The following is a 27,331-nucleotide window of genomic DNA, read 5'->3' as shown; positions in this document are numbered from 1 at the left end:
AGCCCAACCCTCCATGCCCCGCTCTGGCCAGGCAAGAGGCTCCCGTCTACACTGCTACAATCCCCCAGCACCTGCAGGCCATGAAGCCAGGCCAGAAGCTCTGTTGTCCTCTTTAATAAAAACACAAAGCCGTGGAGCATTCTTCAGGGCTCAGAATTTTGCTACTGGCACTGCCACTCTCTTTGCTTGCTGAAAAACCAAACCCATCTCCCTAAGGGTCAGGCAGCAGCAGGTGAGCTGCATCAGTGCCTTACAATGCACTATGGTCACTCAGCGCTAGCTCCCTGAGAGGGAACCTACAAAGAAATTAACAAAAGCTTCACAGTAATTATCTTGTTACAAAATCTACCATCCTGTATGCTTTCTGAACATGCTTTTTGTTTTCTACTTTAATGCCCTAACGAGCTTAAGAGATAGTTGCCAGGAGCCAGTTCCTCTCTGCTCAGGGAAATACTGTTGTGGGTGTATTGGGAGGAGTTATTGCAGCCTGCACAACAACATTTTAAGGCTGCTTAAAAGAAACCCCATGCAGCCCTGAGCTGTGCCACAGTGAGCCTTAACACAAAAGTTGCAGAGCCCTGCCAGAGACTGAGAGGAGCCTGCTGCCCATCTTCTCCACTCTCAGGGGCTACTGATAGCTCCCAAAGGAACCAGTTTCCCCTCTCCCAGCTTTATTTGCCTGCTAGGAGGCTGGGCTGGCAAAAGGGGCAAATGGGTGGGTTTTGATGGAGGGTCTCCTTGCTGGAGGCAGCAGGTCGCTGGTGGACCCCAGGGGGCAGATTGCCCCAGCCCTAGCCCCACGGGGCTAAGATGCTTTGTCAGGGTTCTGGCCAGTGGGAGTAGGGCTGGTTGGGTTTGGGGGAAACACGCCCTCCCCCACCACTACTCTGACTTCCTGCTTTCTGCCCCAGCGACTGTAAGGCAGAAATAGTGAGGAAGGGTTGGGGTGCAACACAAAGCTCCCAGTGCCTACCTACTTTTCCCAGCCAAGCTTGAGAAACTGAGACCATCCTCAACCCAGCCCAAGCACGGGACAGAGGAGAGGACTTGATGTGAGGCAAGTACAGCATCTCCATTTTCTTTGCTTTTGTTTCTCCTTTCTGGGAGGACAGCAGCTGGGTGACAAGGTGGTTTTGTAGCTGTAGTGTTTCCAGTGGATTTGGGTTATAATTCCTGATCTAGCCTCCAGCTGCTTGAGCCCTTGGAGACGCTTTGGGGAGCTCAGTGCGGTGTCCCTTCTGCACGTGGTCAATCTGCACAGCTTTTGCAGAGGCAGCTTGCCTGGTCTGTAATGGCTCTGCTGGTCTGTAATGGCTCTGCTTTTGGACATAGGATTAAGTCTGGAACTGTGGGGAGTTATCAGGAGGAGAGTGTTGGACCCCAAACAACCCTGGCTCTGCTGGAAGCAGAGCAGAGAAAGCACAGGGTGCCCTGCACCCTCACGCATGGCACTGGGGAGAGCAGCGCTGGCTGTGTGCTCACCGGCAGCCCCAGGCAGTGCCAGGGGCTGGAGGCTTCACTGACTCCCCTGGGACCCCCCACTTCCCTGTGGGAGCCCAAGCTAGCACCCACTGCAGGATGTGATGGGAAAGGGGGAAAGAGGAGACTGGACCGGCAGCACGTGAGGGTGGCAGGGCCAGTTGCTGGGGAGCTCGGTAAATGCTACCACCAGTGCATGGGCACAGGGACTTTCCTGGAGGTTCCTGCACCCCTCTGGGCCTGGGAGAGAGCTGGGAGAGCGAGGCAGATCGTCACTCTTCCCCTCCATCTCTCTGTGTGCTGTACATGTCAAATGCTCTTCTGACGACCACTGAAAATGCCTGGGCAGAAGCTGCGGGCAAGCAAACCCTGGGAAGAGCGGGTCCGTCCCAAAATCCCCGTGGCCCTCTGGGACCCAATGCGGGGCACACCCTGGATGTGTCAGGGCAAGCAGCCTGGGATCTGTTCTCAATGCTGTTTCCAGCGCTGCAGGCGAGAAGCGAACATGTGAAGGCTGGCAGAGGCGCTGCGTTTGCGGCTGGCACCGGTGCCGGAACACGGCTTCTGCAAGGTGTGGGAAGGCTTCACATGGTGCGTTTTGCTGCCATGGCTGTCACATCCTGCTTCACACCATGGTTTTGCAGTTTTTCTGGCCTCATCCTGGTGCTATTTCAGTCGAATGTGACCTCAGTGTACTGCAGAGCGTGGTGCAGGTCATTTATTTTCTCAGTGAAGACATACTTGAGTCACCACTGGGCTCGTGGTGATGAGGGATCCCTCCTTTGCTCCCCCAAAGCACGAGCTGTGCTGTTCAGGGCCAGGCTGTGCCTGCAGGCCTAGGACTCTGTCCTGGGACACTGCAAGCCCAATTCCGGCTGGAAATGGGACACAAGAAACGGCTTTTCTGCTCTTAAAGATCCCAGACTACCCAGGGCGTGACAGCCAGGACAGTCTTGTCCCACCCAAGCAGGGCTCTAACCCAGGGAAACCCAACAGCCCAAACCCCTGCCCTCCGGGTGAGGGTTCCACGGGCACCCAGGAACCTCACGTCTCAGGGCCAAGGGACACCATGGGCCAGGGACTGGTGCACACGGGAGAGTGCTCGTCCCATACAGCCATCCTCTGCAGGCAGTGGTGGGAGGAAAGAAATATAAAATAAATATATATATTTCCTATAATGGGACATAAGTGTATAAATATTACATGTATGAAAACATTTCAATAGATTTTTATTTTTTCTATCTGTTCTATGATACAAATACATATGAACACACACTGAGTGTGATGCTCTGCATGGAGCAGGCCTTAGTCAGCGGCAAGCCCTGCATACGGCCATCTGCCTTGGTGGAAACTGTCCACATCAGCCAACCAAGTGATGAAAGAAATGGCCACAAGCCAAGTGTCATTGGCTCCCCTGTCCTTGCTGTACCCTATTCCTCTCGTTTACCAACCCTGCAAGGGGTCTGGGGCCACCCAGAGCCAGGGAGGGAAAGGAGCAACGCTGCTGGGGGCGGCACCCAGCATCTCCCGTCACAGCACGATGGTGACGTGGCACCAGGGATGCTTGGGAGCATGGCAGCAGTGCCCAGGCACAAGCACTAGCCCCAGTGGCACCTCATGTTGCAGGTAGATGGTGTGATGGCCCAGGAGTCCTCCTGGGGTCCTGGGCACACGTGCACATCCTCTCACTGTGCACAGGGTACCATGCTGAGGGAAGTTGTGGGTAACATGCTGCATGCTCTGTCTCTGCTGGGAGTACCATGCTGAGGGGTGGCTAACAGACTGCATGCCCTGGGTCTGTTGGTGAATGCTTCTCCTATTTATAGTGAAGAGACTGACACTTATATGAACACTTCCCCTTCAGCCCCAACACACTCCACCACGTGCATAGCAGCGTCCCACTGGCTCCCCAGTGCCCTGAGAGGCTCTATTCCCTGCCCAAACACAGGGCAGCACCTTCCCTGAGGCCACATTTGCATTTCCTGGCTCACAGACCCCTCAGGAGCACCCTGCCCAGCCTCAGCCACACCAAGGATATAGCATCCAGAAAGTGAGGGATGCTCCATTGATGGAATATGCTGGTGGCTTCTGCCAAGGACTCCCAGTGAGGCAGAGATCAGTTCTGAGCTGCTCAAGGCATGTAACAAGAAGATCAGAGCTCAGGGCCAAGGAAGATCCTGGTCCTGGGGTGCAGCCTTCTCATCTCAATGTCACCATGCAGCCCTGGCCAAGGAACAAAGCCTGGTGGCAACGTGCCCTGCCACTAACCAGGGTGGTTGGTCTGGGCACTTTGCTTCCCACCCTCAGATGAAGGTGGTTGTAGAGCTCTGCAGCTGTAGTCTTTCACACCAGGGCAGGAGGACAAGTGGACTATGTGCATTCCTCTGCTTGCCTTCATTTATGAAAAAGAGGAAGAAAAGCCCCGGTGTTCCAGAGCACACACAGGAGAAGAGCACCCAGGGCTGGTGGTGGCAGTACAAGTCTGGGACTGAGCCAAGCAGATAGTCAAGGGGACTGGAAAAATCGTTGCTGAGGCCCATGTTTGAGCCCTGCTAACACAGTAACTCTGAAATCTTGCTTTCCCCTCCTCTGAGCACAGTAAGGAGGCAGACAAAAGCAGAAGCCACATTTGTTCTCTTTCAAAGTCACTCTACGTCACATATACACTCAACCACCCACATACAGTGAATAATGTCCCTCCAATGTAAAAGAAAGAAGTGGTGAGCTTTCTGCTGGTGCTTTCCTCTGCTATCAGGGTGTGCTTTACACCCTTGTGACCGGGGCGGGGAAAAGGACTCTGAGGGTCAGAAAGGCATCCAAACGCAGCCCACAAGATGAACTCAACATTACAAAACACAATAGCAGCTGGAGCTGGGTGTGCGTTGAGGTTCCTGCTTTATTTCTGGGGTTTGGAGGCATTTTTAAATCCAGTTTAAATTGGAAAAGTGCTTTCTTTTATGAGATGAACCTCGAGCAAGAATGAAGAGTTTGCAGACCTTCAGTCCATCCCATTGCCATCCCACACTTTGGAGTGGCAGCAGGAATTAAATGCCTGGAAATGCTGGTCATAGGAGCTGACAGGAGTTCATCCAGCATGTGAGTTTGGTCCCCACAGCTTGTGTGGGACTGTAGAAGAGCTGGAGCCTAATTAGGCACATTTGGGTTGTCGATTAGCTGAGTGCTACAGGAAATGAGGGCGGGAACAGCTCTTTCCTCCTGCCAGCAGCAGCAGCTCTCATTGGGCAAAAGGCTGGGTCTCTGGCCCCAGGTATTTTTTAGGGAATGAGTGTGCAGAAATATGAGCTCATCTGTTTTCAGCATCCCCAGGGTAATACTAATTAACTGGACACAGGCAGCAAAGTAGATACAAAGGGCAAGCAAGAGCATAAAGTGAAGAGCATGAATACAGCTGAGAGTGGAGCACAGGTGGCCATGAAGGAGTTAGCAGTGCCTTGGAGTGCCGTGTGGCTCCGGGAGGACCACTGAGGCTGGACTGACACAGGTCAACAGGCACATCCCTGGCACAGGGTGCCCCAGCCCTAACAAGTGATCAAAGCCATTTCCCAGCAAGGTGCACCCAGGAGGGTCCAACATGGATCTGGTGTCCACCCTACCTTGATAACAGCTTTTTGTTAAGATACTGGGTTTTTTTTTCATATTGTTTTTTACCTGTTGTCTGCAAACTCAGTGCTGTCAGAATTCAGAGGTGACAAAAATGTGTTGAGTCAGGTAAGCATGGCAAGTGTGGGTCATGCAGTCAGGGACCTGGCAGCTGTGACATAAATGATGCCAAAGTGGCCTGTGGTGGCGGAGAGATGCTGGCAGAGGAAGCCTTTGTGAAGAAGGGCTCTGTGCACCCACCACAGGATGGCCTTGGGCCAGACAGTGGCTTCCTGGGCCATGTCACCATGAGGCTTTGTCTGAGTAGCCACAGAGGCACTTCTTCTGCACCTTGTGTGGTGGCAAGGCTGCGGGAGCTCTGTCAGGGAGGCTGGCTTGAGGACACAGTGGGCTTCCCAAGGCTTCAGACCTTCACATTCAGGTGGCCCCTACCATAAGCGGTGGTGGCAACTAGCTTTAGTGGTCTTGTCACATCTCTGAGCCCATACTGCTGCTGAGCACCAAACCTCTTTGAGCAATGTCACTGAAATGACATCTAAAGACCTTCTTTTCATCCTTGAGGAGGAGACCAGACCTTCTTTCAGGGTTGGCCAGTATCATCCTTTGCTTGTCTAGTATCCTACAGAGGCTGATGAGATAAGAGAGGACATTCTGATGTCTCAGAAGGGAACCTGAGCAGCTCTACATGCTAATGTGGCTTCTGTGCCTTTTGAAGGTTTCTCTGTTTTGTTGACTCCATTTCACTCTGAGCTGTTAATTCAGCAGGCTCACAGGTAGAGGTGATGGCACTCTGAGAACCTGTCAGGGGCCAGGGAGTTGATGTTTTCTTGCTTGGGGCAGTGTCAGAGCTATTTCAAAACCAATGACCATTTTTTTGCGCTGACATGTCCAATATTGCTAAAAAAGTCAATGTTCATTGTTCCCTTGTGCTTTTTTATTCCTTTTCTTCTTTTAACAAATTCCTCTTTTCTCACTTCCCCATGTGTGCCCATGTTGCAAAGCTGTTGCTCTGCTGGTTTTTGCTCCAGGGCTGTGCTGGGGAGAAGGCATTACGGGAAATAATGGCTTTACCGAGCATGATGTCGCGGACACCAGAGGAAGAACACTGAAAGATCGCTCCCTGAGAGTGATTTAGCCAACTTTGTGGCTAGCATAAATTTCAAAGCTCAGGGGGCCTTGCTTTGGGGCAAGAAGCAAGTAGTGTGAGCAGGTAGAACAGGCTCTGTGAGGATGTGCTTGTCAAGAACTGGGTCTCCATCGTGCTCTGAAATGCCGATATACCTGAGGATGGCAAGTGCTTGTGGGTTTCAACAATGTGCTGGAAGCCCTTTCCTCCTCCATGCTGGTAAGAAGTGTGCAGCCACCTGCCCATCACCAGGGTCAGAGCCCCTCACATGGCATCACAGCCGCATTGCCCAGCCCAATGGTTGCCACACCGGCAGGCCAGCCCTTGATGTGCCTCACAAGCCAGCCCCTCCACTTCCCTCAGAGACCACACCACAGCTCTCTCAGGATGTTAGTCACCCGTGCCATGATGTTGGAGACCCTGGCTTGTTAGAAACTCTCAGCAGATTATTAATTTATATTAATTTACCACATGGAATGCTTAATTTCCTTGATGAATCCATTAAGTGGAAAGCAAGCAGTAATGACTTTTTTTCCCCACGCATCTGGCACGCCATGCTAGTTAATTAACAGAAATGGTACTTTTGTTAATCTTGACTTCAATTCCCATCCAAATACAGCTCAATACAGAAGCTGAAAAAACTCATAGCCAGTAAAAACTAAATGCTGTGCTTGGGATTTTCCAGTGCTAGGTAGATGCAAACGTATAGCTTGAAGATCTGGATAAACACTGCATAAAGCTTTGTAACAGTTCAGCAATGCAGCTCAAGTTCCCACTCTGGCAACTTCCACATCTAGTGCAACAGTTAGGTTTATCAGAAACCAACTGACTTTTGTAAGAGCATGCCAACACCCCTCTGAGTCAGCCCTATCCCCAGGGGCTGCAGCAGAGTCGTGCTCTGTCTCTGCTCACAGAGGGATGGCTGCTGTGGGGAGGACACGTCCCCTGAGGCCACTCTGCAGGGCTGGAGGGTCCCTGCTCTGTGGCTGCCTTGCACCAGCCCATTACAAGGCTGCCTCTTGTCTTGCAGAAAATGTGGCACGACTGCTGTCTCCGTCTGACAGGAGGGATCTGGATGCTGTTGTTGCTGCTAGCTGCAGGTGAGCCTGACCTGCCTTTCTTCACTGCTTTCTCCTGCCACCTTACATGGGCCATGAAATGCTCAACAGTGACAGAATATGGCATTGAGGTGTGTGCCAGGGCCAGATTCTGCATGTCCCAGGTCTGGGGTTAACACAGGCCAGCCCAGCTGATGAAGACCCTGCCAAGGCTCCCAGGATGGGTTCTGTAGGCAGGGTGGGCTGAGGACAATATTGTCAGAGCACCCCATGGCTGCTGCTGCTTCAAACTGGCCTCCCCCAAATGCCCCCCATGCCAACTCTGTCTTCTATCTGTTCCAGCTTTTGCCATGGAGTGCCCCAAGATCAAGGTGGGGACGTGCCAGGACTGCATCCGCTCTGGTCCCGGCTGTGCCTGGTGCAAGAAGCTGGTAGGTGCAGGTAGCCCCTCGTGCAGTCAGCCCCAGCGTAGGCTCACAGGCAGCAGGGCAGTTATTTTGGCCACTCGGTTCTGCTGCACTGGAGCAGGAGGCTGTGTCCTGGCGAGTGTTTGGTGTGCTATGTGGTGGATGGGGACAAACAGGACCTTTCAGCCAACCTTTCTCCATCACTATTCTGGGGACCCGGTTTTGGAACTGGGTGATCTTGTAATCAGCCTCTTCACCTCCTGCTCCTCTGATTTTTTCCTGCTGATTTTGCAACATGCAGGATTTCACCAAAGCCGGTGAGCCAGACTCCATCCGCTGCGACACCATCGAGCAGCTGAAGCTGAGGGGATGCCCGCAGGATGAGATTGAGTTTCCAGTCAGCAACATTACGAGAACACAGGACAGTCCCTTAAGCAACGACATACAGCTGACTCCCCAGGAGGTGCACCTGAAACTGAGGATAGGTAGGGTCTGCCTGGCATTCCCAGCAATTCCCGCTTGCCCCTGGGCTCAGCTGAGATGCAGTGGCATCATTTCCTCCCCTTCTCTTCTGAAAGAGAGGAGGATCCCAGCATGGGGTGGGCAATGGGGAGAGGTGTGAGCCACTGCAGGCAGCTGATCCCGGCGTCCCTGTCCTGCAGGTCAGCCCGCTGTGTTTGAGGTGAAGTTTCGCCGCGCCATGGGGTACCCTATTGATCTCTACTACCTGATGGATCTCTCGTACTCCATGCTGGATGACTTGGAGAAAGTGAAGAAGCTGGGTGGGGAGCTGCTCAGGGCACTGGAGAGCACGACACCTTCCCGCCGCATTGGTGAGCCTGTCTCTGGCATGGGACCTCGCCACAGCTGAGTGCTGCTGGGAAGAGCCACGGGGCTGTAGTAGCAATGGGCAGCAGGACCCATCCTCTGCCAGGCTGGAGAGTGTACCAGGGCAAGGACCACGGGCCAAGTTGGCCAGTAGATTGTCCATGCCCTGTGCCACGGAGACAGCCGCCAGTCCCTGCCCCTGACACTGCAATCTTGGATGCCCTAGGGTTTGGCTCCTTTGTGGACAAAACGGTGCTGCCCTTTGTGAACACACACCCTGAGAAGCTGCAGAATCCCTGCCCCAACAAGGACACGCAGTGCCAGCCTCCTTTTGCCTTCAAGCACATCCTCTCACTGACCGACGATGCCAAGAAGTTTGAGAGCGAAGTGGGGAAGCAGTTCATCTCAGGGAACCTGGACGCCCCGGAGGGGGGGCTGGATGCCATGATGCAGGCAGCGGTGTGCGGAGTGAGTCCCTGTGCCCATCCCGCCAACGCAGCCACGCGCAGCAGTCAGGGCTGCAGTCTCTGCTGAATGGACGGCCCTCAGGAGGTAGCTCTGGCCCTCACCAGGTGGGCTGTGGACACCCATTGTATACAAGCCCTGATGCAGCAGTGGGGCAGGTTACTCTGGCAGGGAGGTATAAAAGAGCTTCTTACCCCAGAGGCTCCTGACCCTGATCTCCTGTAGCCCACCTCTCCTATCCCCCCTTCCCAAGTTGCAGTTTACACGAGGCTTTGGCAAGGGCCATACTGTGCCTACTGGCACCATGCTCCAGCCCCACTCAGAGACAAGTCTCTGTTCTTCTTGCAGGACTTGATCGGCTGGCGCAACGTGACCCGTTTGCTGGTGTATGCTACCGATGACGGCTTCCACTTCGCAGGCGACGGCAAGCTCGCGGCCATCCTGACCCCCAACGATGGCCAGTGCCACTTGGAGGACAACATGTACAAAAAGAGCAATGAGTTTGTAAGTCCTCAGGGACTATTCAGTAGCTCCACACCCTCAGCTTATCTTGCCCAGGCAGAAAACAAGTATCACATAAAAAGCCTGTTGCTGAGACCACAAAGTCACCATAATCACCATCATTTGGGCTGCAGAACCCAAACTGCCCTGCCCTTCTGCTGGCGGGAGAGACAGCACTGAGCACAGTATCCCTTTCCCCACCTAGGACTACCCATCTGTTGGCCAACTGATCCAGAAACTTACTGAAAACAACATTCAGCCTATTTTTGCTGTCACCAGTAAGATGGTGGATGTGTACAAGGTAAGGAGACTTCAGGTGGCCCTTTGCCTGGAGGAGCAGGAGGACAGGAACAGCCGTGTGTGTCCTCCAGCCTCTGGCCCCTGCTCCACTGTCACATGGGGGGACCTTCACCTCTCTGCTCTGTGTTGGCAGAAACTCAGTGAGATGATCCCAAAGTCGGCAGTAGGAGAGCTGAATGAGGACTCCAGCAACATCATTGAGCTCATCCAGGAGGCCTACAATGTAAGTGCTGGAGAAGGCTGTTTCACCTCTCTGGCAGGGCTTGGAGCAGGGAAAGGTTTCCATCACGTGTCCTCACTGCCAGAGAACAGCCAAGACCAGGACATGCAGAATGCCTATGCCCACAGCAAGCAAGAGGTTTCCACCTCTCTGATGTCATCACCTTTCCAGAACCTCCCCAGACAGCTGAGACCCCAGCCTGGCATGTTCCCTGCCTCTGTCCCCTGGACTGGAGGGAAGCCCTGGCCTACAACCCCGTAACTCCTTGGTTTGGTCTCCCCTTGGACTGCTGGTGCTTACTCTGTTTCCCCACAGAACCTCTCGTCACAGATCATCCTGGACCACTCAACCCTACCAGATGTCCTTGATGTCAAATACGACTCCATGTGCGTTAAGGGCAAGGTCAGCTTGGACAAAGCGAAAGGGCAGTGTGACAATGTCAAGATCAACGATGAGGTACATTTCCCTGTGCCGTAAATGCCCCTCGGCTCACAAAGCTTCTCGTGCCCATCCTGTTTAATGGCAGGACCCCAACCTACTGTTCCAGGCTTTCTGTTTTTCACAGATTTAGTGCCTAGAGCATCCAAAGTGCTGTGGGATGGGAGGATCCTCTGATGCACTGAATGTGTGTGTGTGCTCAGCCTGGGGCCGATACCACCCTCTGATTGCTGAAGCTACCTGATGGCCTCTGGCTCTTTGCTTTAGAGTCATAGAATCCTTTTGGTTGGAAAAGACCTTTAAGTCCAACCACTCACCTCACTCTCCCAAGCACAGCATCAAACTGTGTCCCTCAGCATCTTATCTATGTATGTTCTCAATATCTCCAGGGATAGGAACTCCACCACTTCCCTGAGGAGCCTGTGCCAGTATCTAACAACCCTCTTAAGGAAAAAGTTCTTCCTAATCTTCAATCTAAACCTCCCCTGGAGCAACTTGAGGCCATTTCCTCTTGTCCTATCACTCATTACTTGGGAGACCGACCAGCTGAGACCAACCCCCACTTCAAGCTCCTGTCACATAGTTGTAGAGAGTGCTCTTTCTGCCCTCAACCTCCTTCTCTTCAAACTAAACATTCCCAGGGACCTCAGCCACTCCACATCAGGCTTGTGCTCCAGACCCTTCCTCAGCTCTGGTGCCTGACTCTGGACACACTCCAGACCCTCAATGTCCCTCTTGGAATGAGGGACCCAACACTGAACACAGCACTCGAGGTGTGGCCTCACCTGTGCCCTGTACAGGGGTATAATCACTGTCCTGGTCCTGCTGGCCACACTAGTGCTGATACAGGTCAGGATGCCCTTGGCCTTCTTGGCCACCTGGGCACACTGCTGGCTCATGTTCAACCGCTGTTGAACAACGCCCCCAGGTCTTTTTCCATCCTTTCTCACTCTTCATATTCTAGATCACCTTTAAAGTGAAGGTCACAGCCAAGGAGTGCATCCAAAGCCAATCCTTCACCATCCGACCCCTGGGCTTCACAGACACCCTCACCGTCTACCTGGACAGCAACTGCAACTGCAACTGCAGTGATCAGCCCGACCCAGCTGCTTGCAGTGGGAAAGGCACCGTCATCTGTGGGATCTGCAAGTATGTCCTGTCCCCGCAAAACACTCTTTCTAATGCTGCCAGAGCTGGGGAGCTGCTGAGAGAGGGCTATTGCGCCAAAGGGCTTGGCTCTGCAGCTCTGCACCAAATTTTTATTCAGAGAAGCGAGCTACATTCACAGAGGCAAGGGGCACAGTGAGCTCTCTCTTCTGTTGGTGGAGCCTCTGCTGCTTTGCTAAGGGCATCCACCCACCAACCTATCCATCCAACCCTCCAACCATCAGCCAACTCACCCACTCATCCACCCACTCACCTGCCAACCCATCCATTGAGCAGACAGAGATTTCTGTAGAGACTCCTCAAAAAGCCCACTTCTGGGGTTCATGCAGGTCTTGAAGTGTAATTATTGCTTCATGGTCCCTTGGTGATAGGGAGAGGAAAAGACTGGGTTTCCTCAGGAAACACACAGATCTCCTTGGCAAGGGTTTGGACATTATAAATATAACCACGATTTCTGGGCAAACGTTTGGTATTGTAGATACAACTGGAGGAAAAGCAGCGTTTCTGAGGTTTCCTCCCAATCAGTCACCCTGCTCCAGCACGCAGTTGGCACCGACACGCCGTGGCTGCTTTTTGACACATCCGTCAGAGATTTGTTCCGCTTTGGCCAAGATCTGGGCCTCGCACATGCCCCATGGCGCTTCTTGCGGCCACTGACCCAGGCTTGCTTCTCTCCTTTGATGGCAGCTGCAATTCAGGCTACATGGGGAAGAACTGTGAGTGTGAAACCAAAGGCAAGACCAGCAAGGAGCTGGAGGGCAGCTGCCGGAAGGACAACAGCTCAGTCCTCTGCTCGGGGCTGGGGGACTGTGTCTGCGGGCAGTGCATCTGCCACGCCAGTGACGAGCCCGACAAGCACATCTATGGCACCTACTGCGAGTGTGACAACGTGAACTGCGAGTTTCACAACGGCTTACCCTGTGGTGGCAAAGGTGATGTGTCTGCATGGTGGCTTCTCTGCCAGGACACTGTTTAGAAAGACAAAATCCCCAGACAGATGCTGCCTTTCCCTGTAAAACCCCAGGTGGGTGGGTTTTGGGGCCCTAGGTCCTACCACAGCATCCCACAGGACCGCCTCAATCGTTGCCTGGAGGGCAGCAGGGAGAACACAGGGTGGGCGATGCTCCCCGAGCATGGGCAGGAGGAGGGTGACCCACTTCTCTGTAGGATCCCGGTCTGAAAGGTCTTTCCCCGCAGAGCGTGGGACGTGCGACTGCGGCGAGTGCAAGTGCACACCCGAGTACCAGGGCAGCGCCTGCCAGTGCAAGAAATCCACGGACGGCTGCGTGAACGCCCGTGGCAACGAGTGCAGCCTCCGCGGGACCTGCCACTGCAACAGCTGCCAGTGCCGGGGGGGATACCTGCCTCCCCTCTGCTCCGAGTGCCCTAGCTGCGACTCACCCTGCGGCAGATACGTGTGAGTGGTGGCTGGCATGGATGGCATGGGAGGCGGCGGGTTCCTCCCCTTCCCGGGCTGGCGCAGGCAAGCCTTGACTGGTGGGGCAGAGCTGAGCCCTGGCCAAAGCCAGGCAAGAGACACTCTGTCCTGCAGAGGTGAGCTGTGGCCACCTGTTTTGCAGCTCCTGTGTGGAGTGCATGGCCTTCTCAAGCGGCCCCTTTGAGAAGAACTGCTCACAGGCCTGCTCCAAAATCCAGCTGGAGGAGAAGCTGACAAGGGTGGGCAGGAAATGCAGGGAGAAGGACTCCCAGAATTGCTGGCTGTCCTTCCAGATGGTCCAGGAGGATGGTGAGGAGGTGTACACCATCAGTGTCAACCCTGAAAAAGGTATCCCAGCCCTGTTCCTCCTGCCCTGCTGCGGGCAGGCTGCTGGCTTTGCCATGGCCGCGTCGCCGGCGGCTGCAGCCAGATGCCGTCTGTCTGCCCGCAGAGTGCCCGGAGCCTCCCAACGTCGCAGTGATCGTGGGAGCCACTGTCGCCGGTGTGGTCCTCATCGGCCTGTTGCTCCTTCTGATCTGGCGGCTCTTGACAGAGCTGTTTGACCGCCGGGAATACCGCCGGTTCGAGAAGGAGAGGTCCAAGGCCAAGTGGAATGATGTAAGAGAGCCCATCCCTGGCCGTGGCATGAGCTGGGATGCTCAGCCTGGAGGGGACATCCTCTCTAGAGGCAGCCGTGGTGGGCCTGAGCCCTCCCCGATGGCAGGTTTTACAATCTGGCTGCATTTTGCAAGGGTCTAAGGCAGCCTGCAGGCTCTTTCACCAACACCGTGTGCACCACTGATCTTGGTGGGGTGGGTAACGCTCTGCTGAGAATCTGCTGCAGCACCACAACACTGGCCTCTCATATCTCTCTCTCCAGGCTGATAACCCTCTCTTCAAGAGTGCTACCACCACCGTCGTGAACCCCAGGTTCAACGGACAATGACGAGGAGCAACACCTGGGGTGCCAGGACCCACCAGGAAATACAGGAATGCCAAGCTAAGGAAATCTCAAACCAAGACTTCCACCTCCTCCTTTTTACCCTGCTGGTTTGTTCCCTTCTTCCAAGAGGCCACCAGCACTTCAGGCACTGGCTGAGGGGCTGTACCAGACTGGCTGGGTTAGTGGGGCTGGGAGAAGGGAACAGCCCCAGCTTTGCCACAGATGGGAGTGCAGAGCAGCTCTCACCGTGGGGCACAGGCAAAGGCCCCTGTCCTGGTTACTGACTGTCTCAGCTCTTGATGCTAACTTTGCTTTCCGGAAGCTTTGGCCACCAAGTCCCCAAACCAGCTGAGTGCACAGAGTGCTTCCAGCTTTGATTTGGAGCTGGGATTTTAAATCTGCCATTTTCCCTCTGCTCTAGCCGGATCTGCTCCCAAGCTGCTCCGTGCCTTCCCCTGCTGCACTGCTCTCCACCAGTGTGTTTGCAGTTCTTCCTAAAGCACTCGCTGTGGAGCCAGACATGTAGAGTTCTCCAGGCTGGTGAAGAGGAGCTGCAGATGTGGAGGCTGCAGTGAGATGACAGGCCCTAAGGGCTACTGAGCACCCGTGCCTGCAGAGAAAGAGCAGCCTGGGAACACACACTGAATCTTTTTCCTAAATCATCAATTGCTTCCTGGTGCCCCTCTTCCCTCAGACCTACCTCAGGCAAAGGTCTGCGTGGGCTCCTGCAAGTTTGGCTTACATCTGCTAGGCCTTGAGCCCTCTGCATGACAAGGAGGCAAAGGACCAACTGTTTGAACTATGAAACATTTGCCCCAGGCACATGAAGGATTGCCTGCTGCTTAGAGCTACAGCTTCTTCCAGCCCCTCAGAGCTCAATCTCTTCCCTGCTCTGCCAGTGCATCAGATGACCTGGCAGCATTGGCGGCATCAGCTCAGCACTTTCCCCAAAACCAAGCACAGCAGCTAATTACTCTTACATTGTGAGGTCGTTCCTGTGAAATAGTAGCACAGTTCCGTTTGCCTTAAATTTGGGAATAATTTGCATAAAACTGTATCATGTCACATCTTCATTTGCTCTCTGAAGAGGTGTAACATTAATAAAAATTAATATATAAAGTAAATACACCCGTCCTGTTGAGAATCAGCTGCAAAGGCAGCAGCTGAAGTGTTCATCGGAGAAACTACAGCAAAGCCCTGTCATTGTTACCAGCATCTCCCATAGGTACAGTGCCCAGCAATGATACTGGCCACAGAAACAAACCATCTTCTATGCTAACTTGCCCTCTACATCTTGGAAGGTGCCCTCCTGCAAGACAAAAACTACTCGCAGGGAGGTGGTTGTCCCTCCTTGCCCATCTGCTAGCAACTCTCTGTAAATCTCCTTAAACAAAAGCAGATGTTCCATATCAGAGTAGGGGCTGGTATGGGGTGTTTTGCTGCTCTTTGGCAGCACCTGCAAGGGTCATGGGCAAGGTAGGAAGGAGGAAAGCGTGCCTAATACCTCCCAGTACTACCGCAGCCTGCAGCTGTCTTTGGCTTGAGGACTCCCAGCTCAGTGGAGGTCCCATATGCCCATGCCTACTGAGTGAAGGTACTGGAGACACCCATTGGGGCTGTGGGTTAGGGACACAAGACCCATTGACAGGAACCCAGGGAGTGGCTGCTGTCACCTGGATACAAAGAGACTGTCTGTCACCCCCAGGTCTTGCTGCTGGTGTGGTGTGTGCAGTGCAGCACAAGCTTTGGAGAACAGTTAGAGAAAAACAATGAGGAAAGAAAAGAAAGACAATCAGCAGTTGCATGAGACAGGTGCATGCTCAGGCACACACAACAGCCAGAGGGAAAACAGTGAGCTAGGGAGGTCCTTCGGGCCAATGGTCTTGCTTTAGCCCAAAGGCTTGGTGGTCCCTCTATGGACACCTGCTTGCATCAGTCAGAAGTATTTCTTAGCCAGGTGGGGACTGGCCCTTTCTCTAGGCTTCAAGCACTTCCCCAGGACATCCTTTCTTAACGTTATTTCATTTCCACCATGAAGAACTTTGTCTTGGGGTGGGGAGGAAGCTGGCTGATTTTGAAGTTTGGACATTGACTTGCTCTTGGTAAACACAGAAGTCAGTGGTATGGGCTGGGACACCTTGACCAGGGCAAGTGGCTGTTAGGGAGCACAGTCCCTCCATTACTGCACACAAAACTCACACGTTGCCACTGACACACCACATCACCTGAGACAAGGACGCTGACATGTGGCAGAGACATGCCTGACCCCTGTGGAGACTCTTGGGGCACTTTGTGTCCCAACGGGCTCTTCTTGCCAGGGGAGAGGAGAGGGACCACCACCGCTCTCGTGAGGCCAGGAGGCAGAGGGGCTGCAGGAGCTGCCAAGCCTCATCCTCAGGGAAACACCACTGTCCAGAAGAGCCAACAGCCCGTGCCTTCACTTTTATTACAACCATGAGGTCTCCCACATTTAAGACACTTGTGTGCCAAATGGAAAATCTCCAATATTCTTTAGATAGCAGGACCAGCCCCACAAGTTTTCCATGCAGAAGTCTGCATCCCGTCCTAGGCGCTTTATGAGCAGGTAGGTACCACCCAGTCCTACTGCTCCCATGACAAAGAGCCCTCGGTTAATGACCTGCAAGTGTGAAGAGAAACCCTGGGATCATCGGAGGTTTGTGGCACCAGAAAAGTCTTCACATGTGCACCCATCTGGCAACATGCCACCACCAAAGCTCCTTCCCTGCAGCTGAGCCGTGCTGGCACACAGGATGTGGAGTTATGAAGCTTGTGGCACGGGGAGGATGGCCATTACCACCAACCAACCAACCTTTTTCTGCCATTTCCAGCGCTGAACTGCCTCATGGTAGCGAATTCTCGTGAAGGTCACCTGAGAGGGTTGTCGGAGCACATCACCACCTCAAGGTCAGCCAGAAAGAGCTGGTGGCAGCTCAGGTAGTGGGTACCGAGGTGCTGGCCTTACCATAGTGTACAGTGGGACGATGGTGGAAGGCATGAGGGTGTGGAGGAAGTTGTCCACATGCTTCCGGAAAATGAACCATCTTGAATTCACGTGCTCGCGCATCTGTGACGGAGCAATCAGCATCCTTTTGTGGGGTGCCTTGGCAGAGCTCCCCTGTGTGTTGCTGGGAGTCACCACAGGCAACAGAGCTCCCAGCCCCAGTGGCATTCCTGAGGTGCTCTTAGGCTAAAGTCTACTGAGGTGAGAGCCTGAACAAAGTCTTGCCAGAGACACTGCCTGCTGTGTGCACAGCCCACAGGACCACAAGTGGGTGTGCATCTCGCTTACCTCTATGTAGTTGTACATGGCTAGATCCGAGATGGCATGGTCATCTGGCACCCTCAGCCTGGAGAATTCAGGGAGGCAGACACCTGGGAGAAGGAAGTAGCAACTCACAGGCAGCTCCCTAGCATGGTATCCAGCTGTCTTCAGCTACAGAGGATTCTCTGCTCTCACTCCTCCCCTGCTACTTCACTCACCAAGGTCATTGTGGAACTGGTCCATTAATTCATCAAAGACCAGACAATCCTCAAAGCCCTGGGAGAAATATTAGAGGGTAAACAGGCAGAAGGAACCATGTGTTCATGAGAAGTGCCTTCATGGATGCTCAGCTAGTGTAGCTGCTCACAGATGCAGGGCCTCATTGACCACAGCTTCAGAGCAGGAGTCTTGCTCCAAGTGTCTTGCAGAGAAATCCAAGGCTGTTTTTCCCAGCAGCACAAGGCTGCCCCACAGGACACTCCCCTACACAGCCCAACGAGAAGGTGGCACCAGAGCCCGAGCCCTTTTCCTCCCTGGGTGAAAAGAGTGGAGGCCCAACAGACATGGCCCAGGGTCAGCCATGAACTTACTGCATTCATGCCCTGCCCGTAGAAGGGCACAACAGCATGCGCGGCGTCTCCCATCAGCACGCACCGGGAAGCCAGGTGGTAGGACGAGCACTTCACAGATATCATGGCCTGGGCTGGCAGCAAAAAGTAATCGCGCTTCAGCTCTCGCCTTCAGGCAAAACAACAGACACTTCACTTGTGGGACCACAAGGAACGAGAAGACCAAGTCATGCCATGACTGAGCTCAGGAAGCCAGGGAAATGAGCACTGTCAGTGTTGGGATGTAAAACTCCAAGCTCATTCACTAAGATGTTTGTGCTGGGAAAAATGAAGAGGCCCTAGAACCTATTTCATTAACTTCCCCTTAGGACCAACTCTTTTGCCCTCAGGTTTTAATCTCTGCATGCAACCTGACTGTGAGCAAGAGTGTCATTGACACCTCGGTGCTCTTACCATGAGCAACAGTGAATGGCAGTCACTATAGGAAGGATATACTTATATGAAGTCCTGTCTACTTATATGAAGTCTCCTTAAGAGGAATTGAAACTGCCTGACACAGCTGAGATCCTTTTTATCAGCCAAAAAAAAGCCCATAGCAGATATCCATGTTGCAAAGCAGAAGCATTAATAACATGGACTGGAGAAACCACTGTCTGGGGAGCTTCATTCCTCTCTGCTGGAACATGAGGACACATAGCACAGAGCATGACCATCAGGACCTGTGGTGGAGAGGCTGGTCCAAACCTCCACTGCCCCCAGGGTTCTGGGATGAGCAGGATCATAGAATCATAGAATTGTTTGTTTAGAAAAGACTTTTAAGATCATCAAGTCTAACCACTGGCCTAACACTGTCAAGCCCACCATGTCCCTCAGCACCCCATCTATATGGCTTTTCAGTATCTCCAGGGATGGGGATTCCACCTCCCCTGGAGTAACTTGAGGCTGTTTCCTCTTGTCCTATTACTCGTTACTTGGGAGAAGAGACTGACTCTCACCTCACTACAACCTCCTGTCAGGTAGTTGCAGAGAACAAGAAGGTCTCTCCTCAGCCTCCTTTTATCAGGAGGTCCCTCAGCTGCTCCCCATCAGACTTGTGCTCTAGATTCTTCCCTAGCTCTGGTACCCATCTCTGGACACACTCCAGACTCTCAATGTACCTCTTGGAGTGAGGGGTCCAACACTGAACACAGCACTCAAGGTGCAGCAAGATCCCAGCACAGGAGCATAATCACTGCCCTGGTCCTGCTGCTCACGTTAGTGCTGATACAGGCCAGGATGCCCTTGGCCACCTGGGCACACTGCTGGGTCATTCAGCTGCTGTTGACCCACATCCTCAGTTCCTTTTCCATCTGGACAGCTTTCCAGTTCCTCTGCCCCAGCCTGTAGAGTTGTCTGGAGTTGGTGTGGACAAGTGCAGGACCCAGCACTTGGCCTTGTTAAACCTTGTACAACTGGCCTTGGCCCAGATTTATGCTCCTGCGCTGGCTTGTGCTGCTGCCCTTGTGCCATTTGCCCTACAGTGAGAGGGTTCCTGCTGCCCTGGGAGCTACTGGGAGCTGCCTGCTCTCGTATCTCACAGCTCCGGTGTTTGTTTTGTCTGCACAGATGATAAATGTCAGCCTTCCTTTAGTCAGCATGGTGTGTTTTTTTGCCAAGCCCAGCTTTTCTCAGCCTGTTATCCGAAGTCTCCCCATTCGTACAGCTCAGCAGTCTGAACTGCAGGACTGCCATCACGCTGCGGGTCTCGGCATGCAGCCCTTACCTTTGCTCTGGTAGAATCACTTTGCTCACCCACCACTAACATCAAAAACCCATGGTTTGTGAACAGCTAATCCATCCCTTGGGTTCAAATCTTTTAACAGAAATCCAAAAGAAGTGAGAAGTGACCTGCTTTTTGCTAACACAGTGGCGGGGCCTGGGCTGTGTCTCCAAGGGACAGAGTGCCTTAGCAAGACTCTACCAGAACCTGCCATGGGACGGGTCTGCATCTTTCCGCTGAGCCTGTGTACCCCAGTGTGTCCAGTCACCCTTCCTTCAGACCCATAGGCCATGGGGATCCACCCTGATGGCATTTGCAAGCCCTTGGCCCGGCAGCCTCAGCAGAGTGTGTCTCCAGGACCTTGAGAGCAGGTGAGGATGGCTTCGCGATGCTGTGTTCATGAGCAAGATAAGGAGGTGGGAACACTTACTCTCCAATGAGGGGGATGGCATCTGGGAAGTGGATCTGGAAAAAATCCAGCACTTGGTCACCCGTTGAGAGTTTCTCAAATTCCTCAAAGGGCATGAAGAGGGTGCAGGTGAAGGACTTGTCCTGTGTGCCAGGGAGGAACGTTAGAAATAAGCCTGGAGGCCACAGAGAGCACCTGGCACCCAGAGCAGCAGCTGGGTGCCCAGCCTGTCACCCAGCAGTTGCAGTGACCTGCCTGCATGGGGGGACAGTACCCAGGCACTGGCCACCCCATTCCCCATGGTGATCTTGCACATGCTGTAGCAGGCAGAAATGGGTGGTGTGTGATCTGCTAGCACAGGCCTGGCACCCCACAGTATTCCTGTAGCTGATAGCATCCAGCTGCAGGAAGATGGTTTTGGGGGGTTCAGGTGGGCTCAGATGCATGAGCAGAGACAAGTGGCACAAGTACCTGCTCAGCTCTGTGAGGCAAGGCCAGCCCTGGGGGTCCTGTTCTGTACCCTCCAGGCTGTGAGATGCCTAGCACAGGTTGAGAATCCCTCCTGGTACCTCTTCAGCCCTCCCAGCCCCTGCTACATCCCTGCTACCAGAGCCAGTTCATTCCCACAAGTTCCATCCCATGTCCCAAGGGAGCATGGCTGTGGGTTATCACCATGTTGGGCAGCGCGATCATCATGAAGGTGTTTCTTGGCCAGATATGAAGGTAGTTTGGTTCCATGGCAAACTGAAAGATAAGGAAAAACATCTTGTGTCCTTGCCCTGGCCTGCACAGCTTCTCCAGCCCAGCCTCTGCATCCCCTTCACACCAGCACACCCATTCCCATTCTGTGTATCACAAGAAGATACAAAGACCACAGAGACCCTTTCTTGTACCTGATGCTTCCAGCATACAGAGTCAGGACAAGAAGAAAGGATAGGAAAGGCAGGCAAAAGTCTGTTGTTTTGTGATCACTGATGTTCTCCCAGACACATTCCTGTATACCCAGGACCTCTCAGAGCTACAGTGAGCCCCATCACATTGAGGCACGCTCTCCAGGGATTTTGCAGCCAGGTACCAAAACACTGCCTCCCCCACTAGAAGAGGAAGAGATGCCCAACTTCTCTTATGGAAGTTTTAATCCCTTGGCTGAGCCTCACATGATAAATTAGTTTCTCTAGAGTTGCTGTAGCAAAGCCACCATGAGAGAGGAGCAGTGCCCACTCCCCCAAAAAGGTGCTAGCAGCCCCTGGGCCAGGCACACTTACATCTCCATCCTTGGGAGGGATGGTCAGCTCCATATAACCATGAGGAATGTACTCATGACTGTAGTTAAAACGTGTTTGCCTCATGAACTGCTTTCTGACTGTTGAGAAGGCTCCATCACATCCCACAATCAGATCGTAGGTGAGTTCCAAGGGCTGCTGGTCAGATCTGAAAGTGAGAGAGTCCCCTGGACTAATCCTGCTGTAACTCCAGGTCAGCTCAGCACCGCTGGCCACCTCAGATCTGTCGTTTGCAAAATGCCAGGGTCACCTCCAGTGTTATTAACCTTCTGGTATGAGGGAAGACTGGCTTTAACCATCCGGGAAGTTCAGCATTAGGATAAATAATTATGCCACAGGTTACCAAAAGCGTAACTCTGCCAGATCTACCCAAGAATACAACAGAGGCTTGTTGGGATGATGCTGGTGTTTCAGACAGCCTGAAAGAGGCAGATGGGGGCTTGACCAGAACTTAACTATGAAACAAGCTCAGTAGTCGCCCTCCCTGACGAGCAATCTGTCCCTGAAAATGAGCACTTGTATTTTTTTCAGCCTTCCCATGATCCCTGCTTTGATATCTCTCTTTACCAAGTTTAGCCCACCGAGTAAGAACACACTAGTTTCAAACTGAGGTTGCTTAATTGTTTGAGGTTTTATAAATGATTAAGCAGAAGTCCTGGGCTTGTGCAGGGATTACCTTTTTATGGTTAACTTCCCCAATTCTGCGTTGCATCCCAGGACCTTGTGTCCAAAGTACAGTTTGGTGTTGGAGTACTTCTCAGCAGCTGTTAAAAGACAACTAAATGTAGAGGCTTGTACTGTGACCCACCAAATGTTTCCAAGGGGTCCCTAAATGATAGGGACTTTTACCATTATAGCAAGTAAGATTGTGGTATTGAGTGGTAGTCAGTGGGCAGGACACACTGGGACTGCATTTGGGTCAACTCTGGTGGAAACTATTTGAAAAGTGCAAGGAATCCTGCAAAGATTTCTTTCTTCTCCACAATGACATGAGTTGCTGATCTGTTTTCACTATCACCACACTGTATTTCAGGATGGGATGAGGTAGTCAATGGGAAATTTCATAGATTCATAGAACCATTTTGTTGGAAGGTTGGAAAAGACCTTTAAGATCATTGAGTCAGTGACCTCACATTGTCAAATTTGTGGAAGTTTGTTCTGGCCTGGTTACATACACAGTGCTTCAATTTCTGTTTGCCTGCATTCAACCAGGGATCACAGAAAATGCCACAAACCATGGGAAGACTGAGGAGGTATTCCCTGCTTTGGCTGGTGAAGTTCTGTAAGCAGAGGACCGTGAGGCTCCAGGAGCTGGGATCGGAGGCAGCTCACACTGGAGGCAAATGCCAGAGAACTGCATGTGTGGAAAGGCCTCAGGGTGACTGGTATGAAATCTTTTTGTGTCAGACAAGTAGCAGGGAAGCTGTATGGATCTTCTTAAAAACACAGCTAGTTCACCTTTGGCCTTCCCAGTGTGGGGTTATGCAAAACTCAAAGGATTGTCTGGGGCCCAAAGTCTCCTGATCATGGAGCAAACCCTAAATCTTCTGCAAACAAGGTGTAAAAGTGTTTGCAGATCTGGCAGCTTACCTGCTAGCAGCTCTCTGTTTAAGTTTGCTCTGTCCACAGAGAGAATATACTGCAAGGCAAACACACAGGAGTTCAGGAGGCGCGGCTGAAGGATGCTCCACACAGTGGATGGGAAATACCACCCTCCCCAAACAGCCCAGCCAAAACCAGGGGACACACAACCCCCTGCCTGCACATAACACCCTTTCTAAGAGCGTGAGCCCCAGGCTGTCTGTCACACAGAGCTACAAACCACCTCTTGAGTTCCAGCAGCAGCATGAGACCCGTACCTGGTTCTTCTTCCCATAAGAGATGGAGTACTTCTTCCCTGATGGCTTATGTATCCTCCTTGCCCGCATGGGAATGCCTTTGGACACAATCTGAAGTGGAAGAACACAACTCAGCCGTCTGGATGCAACTGAGCAGATGAGGGCAGGGCACAAGTTACCAAGTGTCACCCCCGCCACCACCCACACTCCAGGCAGAATGTCTGTAGGTTATCCGTGTTAACTGGGGAAAATTTTACAGGGTTGTCAATGCCAAGTCACTACATTTCACTGAGATTACTTGCAAGGTCATTGTCATAAAAATAGGGGAGAAATTATTTTTTGATAGAAGAGACATGAAAACTGGCCTATTTCTGCAGGGAGCCAGAGGCCAGGAGATGCCACCACTGCTAACAACTACATGTCAAACAGTAGTGAGTACCGTGCAGAGGAGTACTGGGTTCTCAGCCCAGGGTGCTGTGCAAAAGTTAGTGTGCATGGATTTCAAGGGTTAGCCCAAAGCTAAAGGTTTTGTGGGAAAATACAATCTGGGCATGTTAGTGGGGAAACCAATCACCTTTATCACATCCTGCTGGTACTCCAGTTCTTTTGGGAGTCCATCTACTCCTGCACCATTTGCCCTCACCTTCCAGGAGGGAGAAGAGCATGGCAGTGAGGGGTAAACCCTGGGAGGTGTTGTCTGAGCATTGCTCTCCTGGGGAAGCTCTGTCTCAGAAGGAGAGGTGTACCTCTGACCTTCACAAAAGCAGACTCCCTTTGTGGAGGCCTCTGCTGCTTGGGGAGCAGAAGAGAGCCCATCCATCACCCATCCAGCCAACAGCATTTTAAACACAGACCCGACTGCTGACAGCAGCTGCAGGTACCTGTTCCTCCATCCCCACAGCTCGGAGGGCTTGGCGTCCTCGGTGGGACAAGGCCAAGTTGATGCTTCTGCCACGGCTAAAGCTGGCCACCCGGATATCTGCATGGAAAGAGCACGTGGTTCTGGAGACACAGATCCCACAGCAGTTCCTGAAATCCCTGCAGCAGTGGCAGGCAGGCAGGGGGATCCCTGGCCCCCACTCTGTGCAGAGAGGGCAGCTGCCACATGGCACATTCAGCTGCAGGGCAGCAGCTGAGTGGCTTCGAAGGCCACATCCTCTGTGACACTACTAGCCTGGAAGGAGCAGCTGTAGCCAACTGCTGCAAAGGGAGTGCCAGATCCTGACACCTCCCCATACACTGGCAGGCACAGTTTTCACTGATAGCTGATGCCTTTTAAAGCAGAGAGAGCTGAATGGTGAGTGCCTTGCAGCTTCTGCTGAGACTGATGGGTTGATGCCTTTTGGGACACTGCAAGGTCACCTTCTTCAACTCTATTCAGATGTAAATGCACCAGCACTGGTCCAGTCCTCCTCTGAATGGCCTCCCCCTTGCTTCTCCCATTGTCTGGCCAGTATGTGTGGCAGAGCCTCATCCCAATAGCTTTCAGGTTGCATCTCAGCATGAGCAATGGGCCAAAAACTGGAGCAGAGTGGTAAAATCCACCTGACTCAGAAGGCAGGTAAGAGCAACCAGAGGCTTTTTGAACCTGTGAAACTTCCAGGGCACATAACATCCAGCAAAGAGTTCAGTAGCTTAAGCACGGTGGAAAGTGCTGTCCCTCACTGTGGTCCAGCAGCTGCTGGCACTGCCTGGGGCCCAAGGCCAGCCGTGGTCAGTGCAGGTCTGAGGGGGCAGCCAGCCCAGCGTGGCACAGGGAGAGCTGCAGGCACAGCATCCGCAGGCCAGATGGGGCTTCTCCTTCCTTTCACTGCACGTTCAGGTGGAGTTTCACCTTCTGTGATGTCATTCTCATCTGCCACTCGGCTCTCCATCTTCACCCAGGTTTTGTCTGTCAGCTGACAAACACTGAGGTGATGATTTCTCTCCCTTTCAGTCAGCACCTGGGCTCTGAGTCATCATTTCTCTGCTGCAGTGCCCTGCAGAGCTGGAGGCCTGCTGAAAACACCCCATCTCTCCTTTTGCCCCTCTCTCCACCAGCCTTCCTCAGCACTAAGAGCAGTGGTTCTGTTTTTTAAGCCTGACGGAGATGCTGCAACATTAACAACAACCATTGCTTCCAAACTTCTGACCTAGCTTGGTCAGCAGCACGATGCTTCATGCAGAGACAAATTTTCAAAGGGGAGGATTTGAGTATTTAAGTCAAGAACATAAAAAGGAATAACACTTTAGTAGCTGAAGGGTGGGTTCCATTCCACACAAGACAATATCTTTCAAATAAATGCTCCCCCCAACCCTCAGGAGCTAAAGGCAAGAGTGGAAAGCATATCTCCAAAGATTCATGCTTTCAGGTTTCATTTTCTTTCTGCAGTTTCAGTGAGCTCACACAGTTCCTCTTTTGTGTCTTTGAGAACTGTTATCAGTAAAGGGACAGAATAAAACATGAATAAACATGAATAAAACAGTAATGATCAATCTGAACTTACCTTCTCTGGCTTCATAAACATCAACACAGAAACCTCGTCTAGCAAAGAAGCAGGCATTTAATGCACCCACCTACAAGAGAAGGATCAGGAATGGTGGATTAAGTGTTTCACTAGAGGCTGGACCACAGATCACTACCGAGGTGCATCAAGGGAAAGCTGTGGTCAGGGGATGCAGCTCAGCACATACCGGAAGACCCTTTGATTAAGAACCTTCAAGGACCTCTCCCTGGAGAGGAGTCCTCTGGCCCCCCTGATGTGCCTGTGGAATCTCAAGTCACTCATCAAAACTCATTGTATGAAGCTGTACCAAGTTCAGGGCTTGTTTACAAGCAGTGATTGCTAAGGAGACAGAGACAGCAGGAGCTAGTATTGGCAAGCTCCCTGCTCCTCCCCAGACTCTGTGTTCCTGGACACAACTCAAGGTGCTGCTGCAGCATGCTTTTGGGAACATGGCAGGGGAAGCTAGATCTGTACAAGAATCAGACATTACCTTAAAATGACAGCACTCATATATCCTGCTTGTTATTCAAATGGATGGCTTTTTCTTGTTTAATTTCCATCACTAATCTCTGTCAAAACTACAGACACTTATGTGACCACTTTTTCCAGAAGCGTGGGGACTAGGAAACTAATGGCCAAAAAGCCAAAAGAGAGATTTAGGTGCTGCAATAGAACAGAATCAGAACAAAATTGTTTGGGTTGGAAAAGACCTTTAAGATCATTGAGTCCAACCATTAACCTCAGGCTGCCAAGCCCATTTCCTAATCTCCAATCTAAACCTCCCCTAGCGTAATTTGAGACTGTTTCATCTCATCCTGTCACTTGTTACCTGTGAGAAGAGACCAACCCCCACCTCACTACAACCTCCTGTCAGGGAGCTGCAGACAGTGATCAGATTTCCCCTCAGCCTCCCCTTCTTCAGACTAAAAACCCCATTTCCCTCACCCACTTCTCCTAAGACTTATGCTCCATGCTGTCCTTTAGAATCAGACTACTCTACAAGGAGCTGTGGAGGAAAACCACTCCCAAACAAAAGTGGGCAGGAGAAGGCAATTCCTTCCAGCGTGGTGGTTACCGAGTCTCAGTCCTCACAAAGCATTTCCTGCTAGTGACTTGGTTAAAGCCGCGGGGCAGGAGGATCCGGCAGCCCAATCGAGGACTGTTATTCAGTGTACCTGGGCACCATTGCTCCACTTTCCAAACTCCTTCCTCTGAGAAAAAGACTCTTTGAGGTGGGATTTATTTACACACACCATTCAAGGCAAATGCCAACCACAGACATATGCTGCATCTCTGGGATGTTTCAGGAGCAAAGTTGTCCCTTGGGGAAAAGAGCCATTCTCCTCCTACAAAGTCCTGGCCGCTCAAACCAGCCTCGATGCCTCTCACAGCAGGAAGGCAACAGCTCCATAACACCCACACCCCATCATCTGAAGGAGGAATGATTTCAAGAAAAACACCTGACATCCAAGCAATGCTTTTCCAGCCCCAGCTCCCTAGCAAATGTCATTCCTCAGCAGAAGAGTTTCCTACCAGACCACCGCCGACAATGGCGACTCTTTTTCCCTGTGGGTCACTGGGCTCCATGGCTGGGGCAGCCCTTGGGTCACAGCTTCTCACTGCTGCGTCCCTGCTTGAGGTCCTCCTGTGCTGCAATGGCCAGTGGCCACAGGAAGGGGAAGGACAGGGGCAGTGTTCCTGGTTCCTATTAAA

General features: G+C 52.4%; 2 protein-coding genes across 2 annotated transcripts; one reads left to right on the top strand and one right to left on the bottom strand.

Annotated features, from left to right (window-relative positions):
* Positions 1-915: 915 nt before the first annotated feature.
* Positions 916-15,115, top strand: ITGB2 (integrin subunit beta 2). The gene is made up of 16 exons (XM_062002679.1): positions 916-1,057; positions 7,257-7,326; positions 7,627-7,715; positions 7,993-8,176; positions 8,354-8,524; positions 8,746-8,987; positions 9,333-9,488; positions 9,691-9,786; positions 9,919-10,008; positions 10,321-10,461; positions 11,408-11,592; positions 12,298-12,542; positions 12,808-13,027; positions 13,191-13,396; positions 13,500-13,666; positions 13,929-15,115. The coding sequence occupies exons 2-16, from the start codon at positions 7,260-7,262 to the stop codon at positions 13,992-13,994; spliced, it is 2,325 nt and encodes a 774-aa protein (XP_061858663.1). The 5' UTR covers positions 916-1,057; positions 7,257-7,259; the 3' UTR covers positions 13,995-15,115.
* Positions 15,116-16,461: 1,346 nt separating this feature from the next.
* KMO (kynurenine 3-monooxygenase) lies at positions 16,462-27,205 on the bottom strand. The gene is made up of 15 exons (XM_062002674.1): positions 27,152-27,205; positions 25,619-25,688; positions 24,014-24,111; positions 23,154-23,243; positions 22,885-22,933; positions 21,971-22,058; positions 21,277-21,472; positions 20,684-20,755; positions 20,033-20,154; positions 17,865-18,012; positions 17,493-17,550; positions 17,298-17,384; positions 16,975-17,093; positions 16,822-16,881; positions 16,462-16,629 (listed from the first exon to the last, which is right to left on the bottom strand). The coding sequence occupies exons 1-15, from the start codon at positions 27,203-27,205 to the stop codon at positions 16,462-16,464; spliced, it is 1,479 nt and encodes a 492-aa protein (XP_061858658.1).
* Between the last annotated feature and the right edge of the window lie 126 nt (positions 27,206-27,331).

The sequence above is a fragment of the Colius striatus genome, chromosome 9, assembly GCF_028858725.1.
Source record: "Colius striatus isolate bColStr4 chromosome 9, bColStr4.1.hap1, whole genome shotgun sequence".
NCBI lineage: Eukaryota > Metazoa > Chordata > Aves > Coliiformes > Coliidae > Colius > Colius striatus.
Note: the sequence above shows the minus strand (reverse complement) of the source record. Positions and strands in the feature narration are given on the sequence as shown.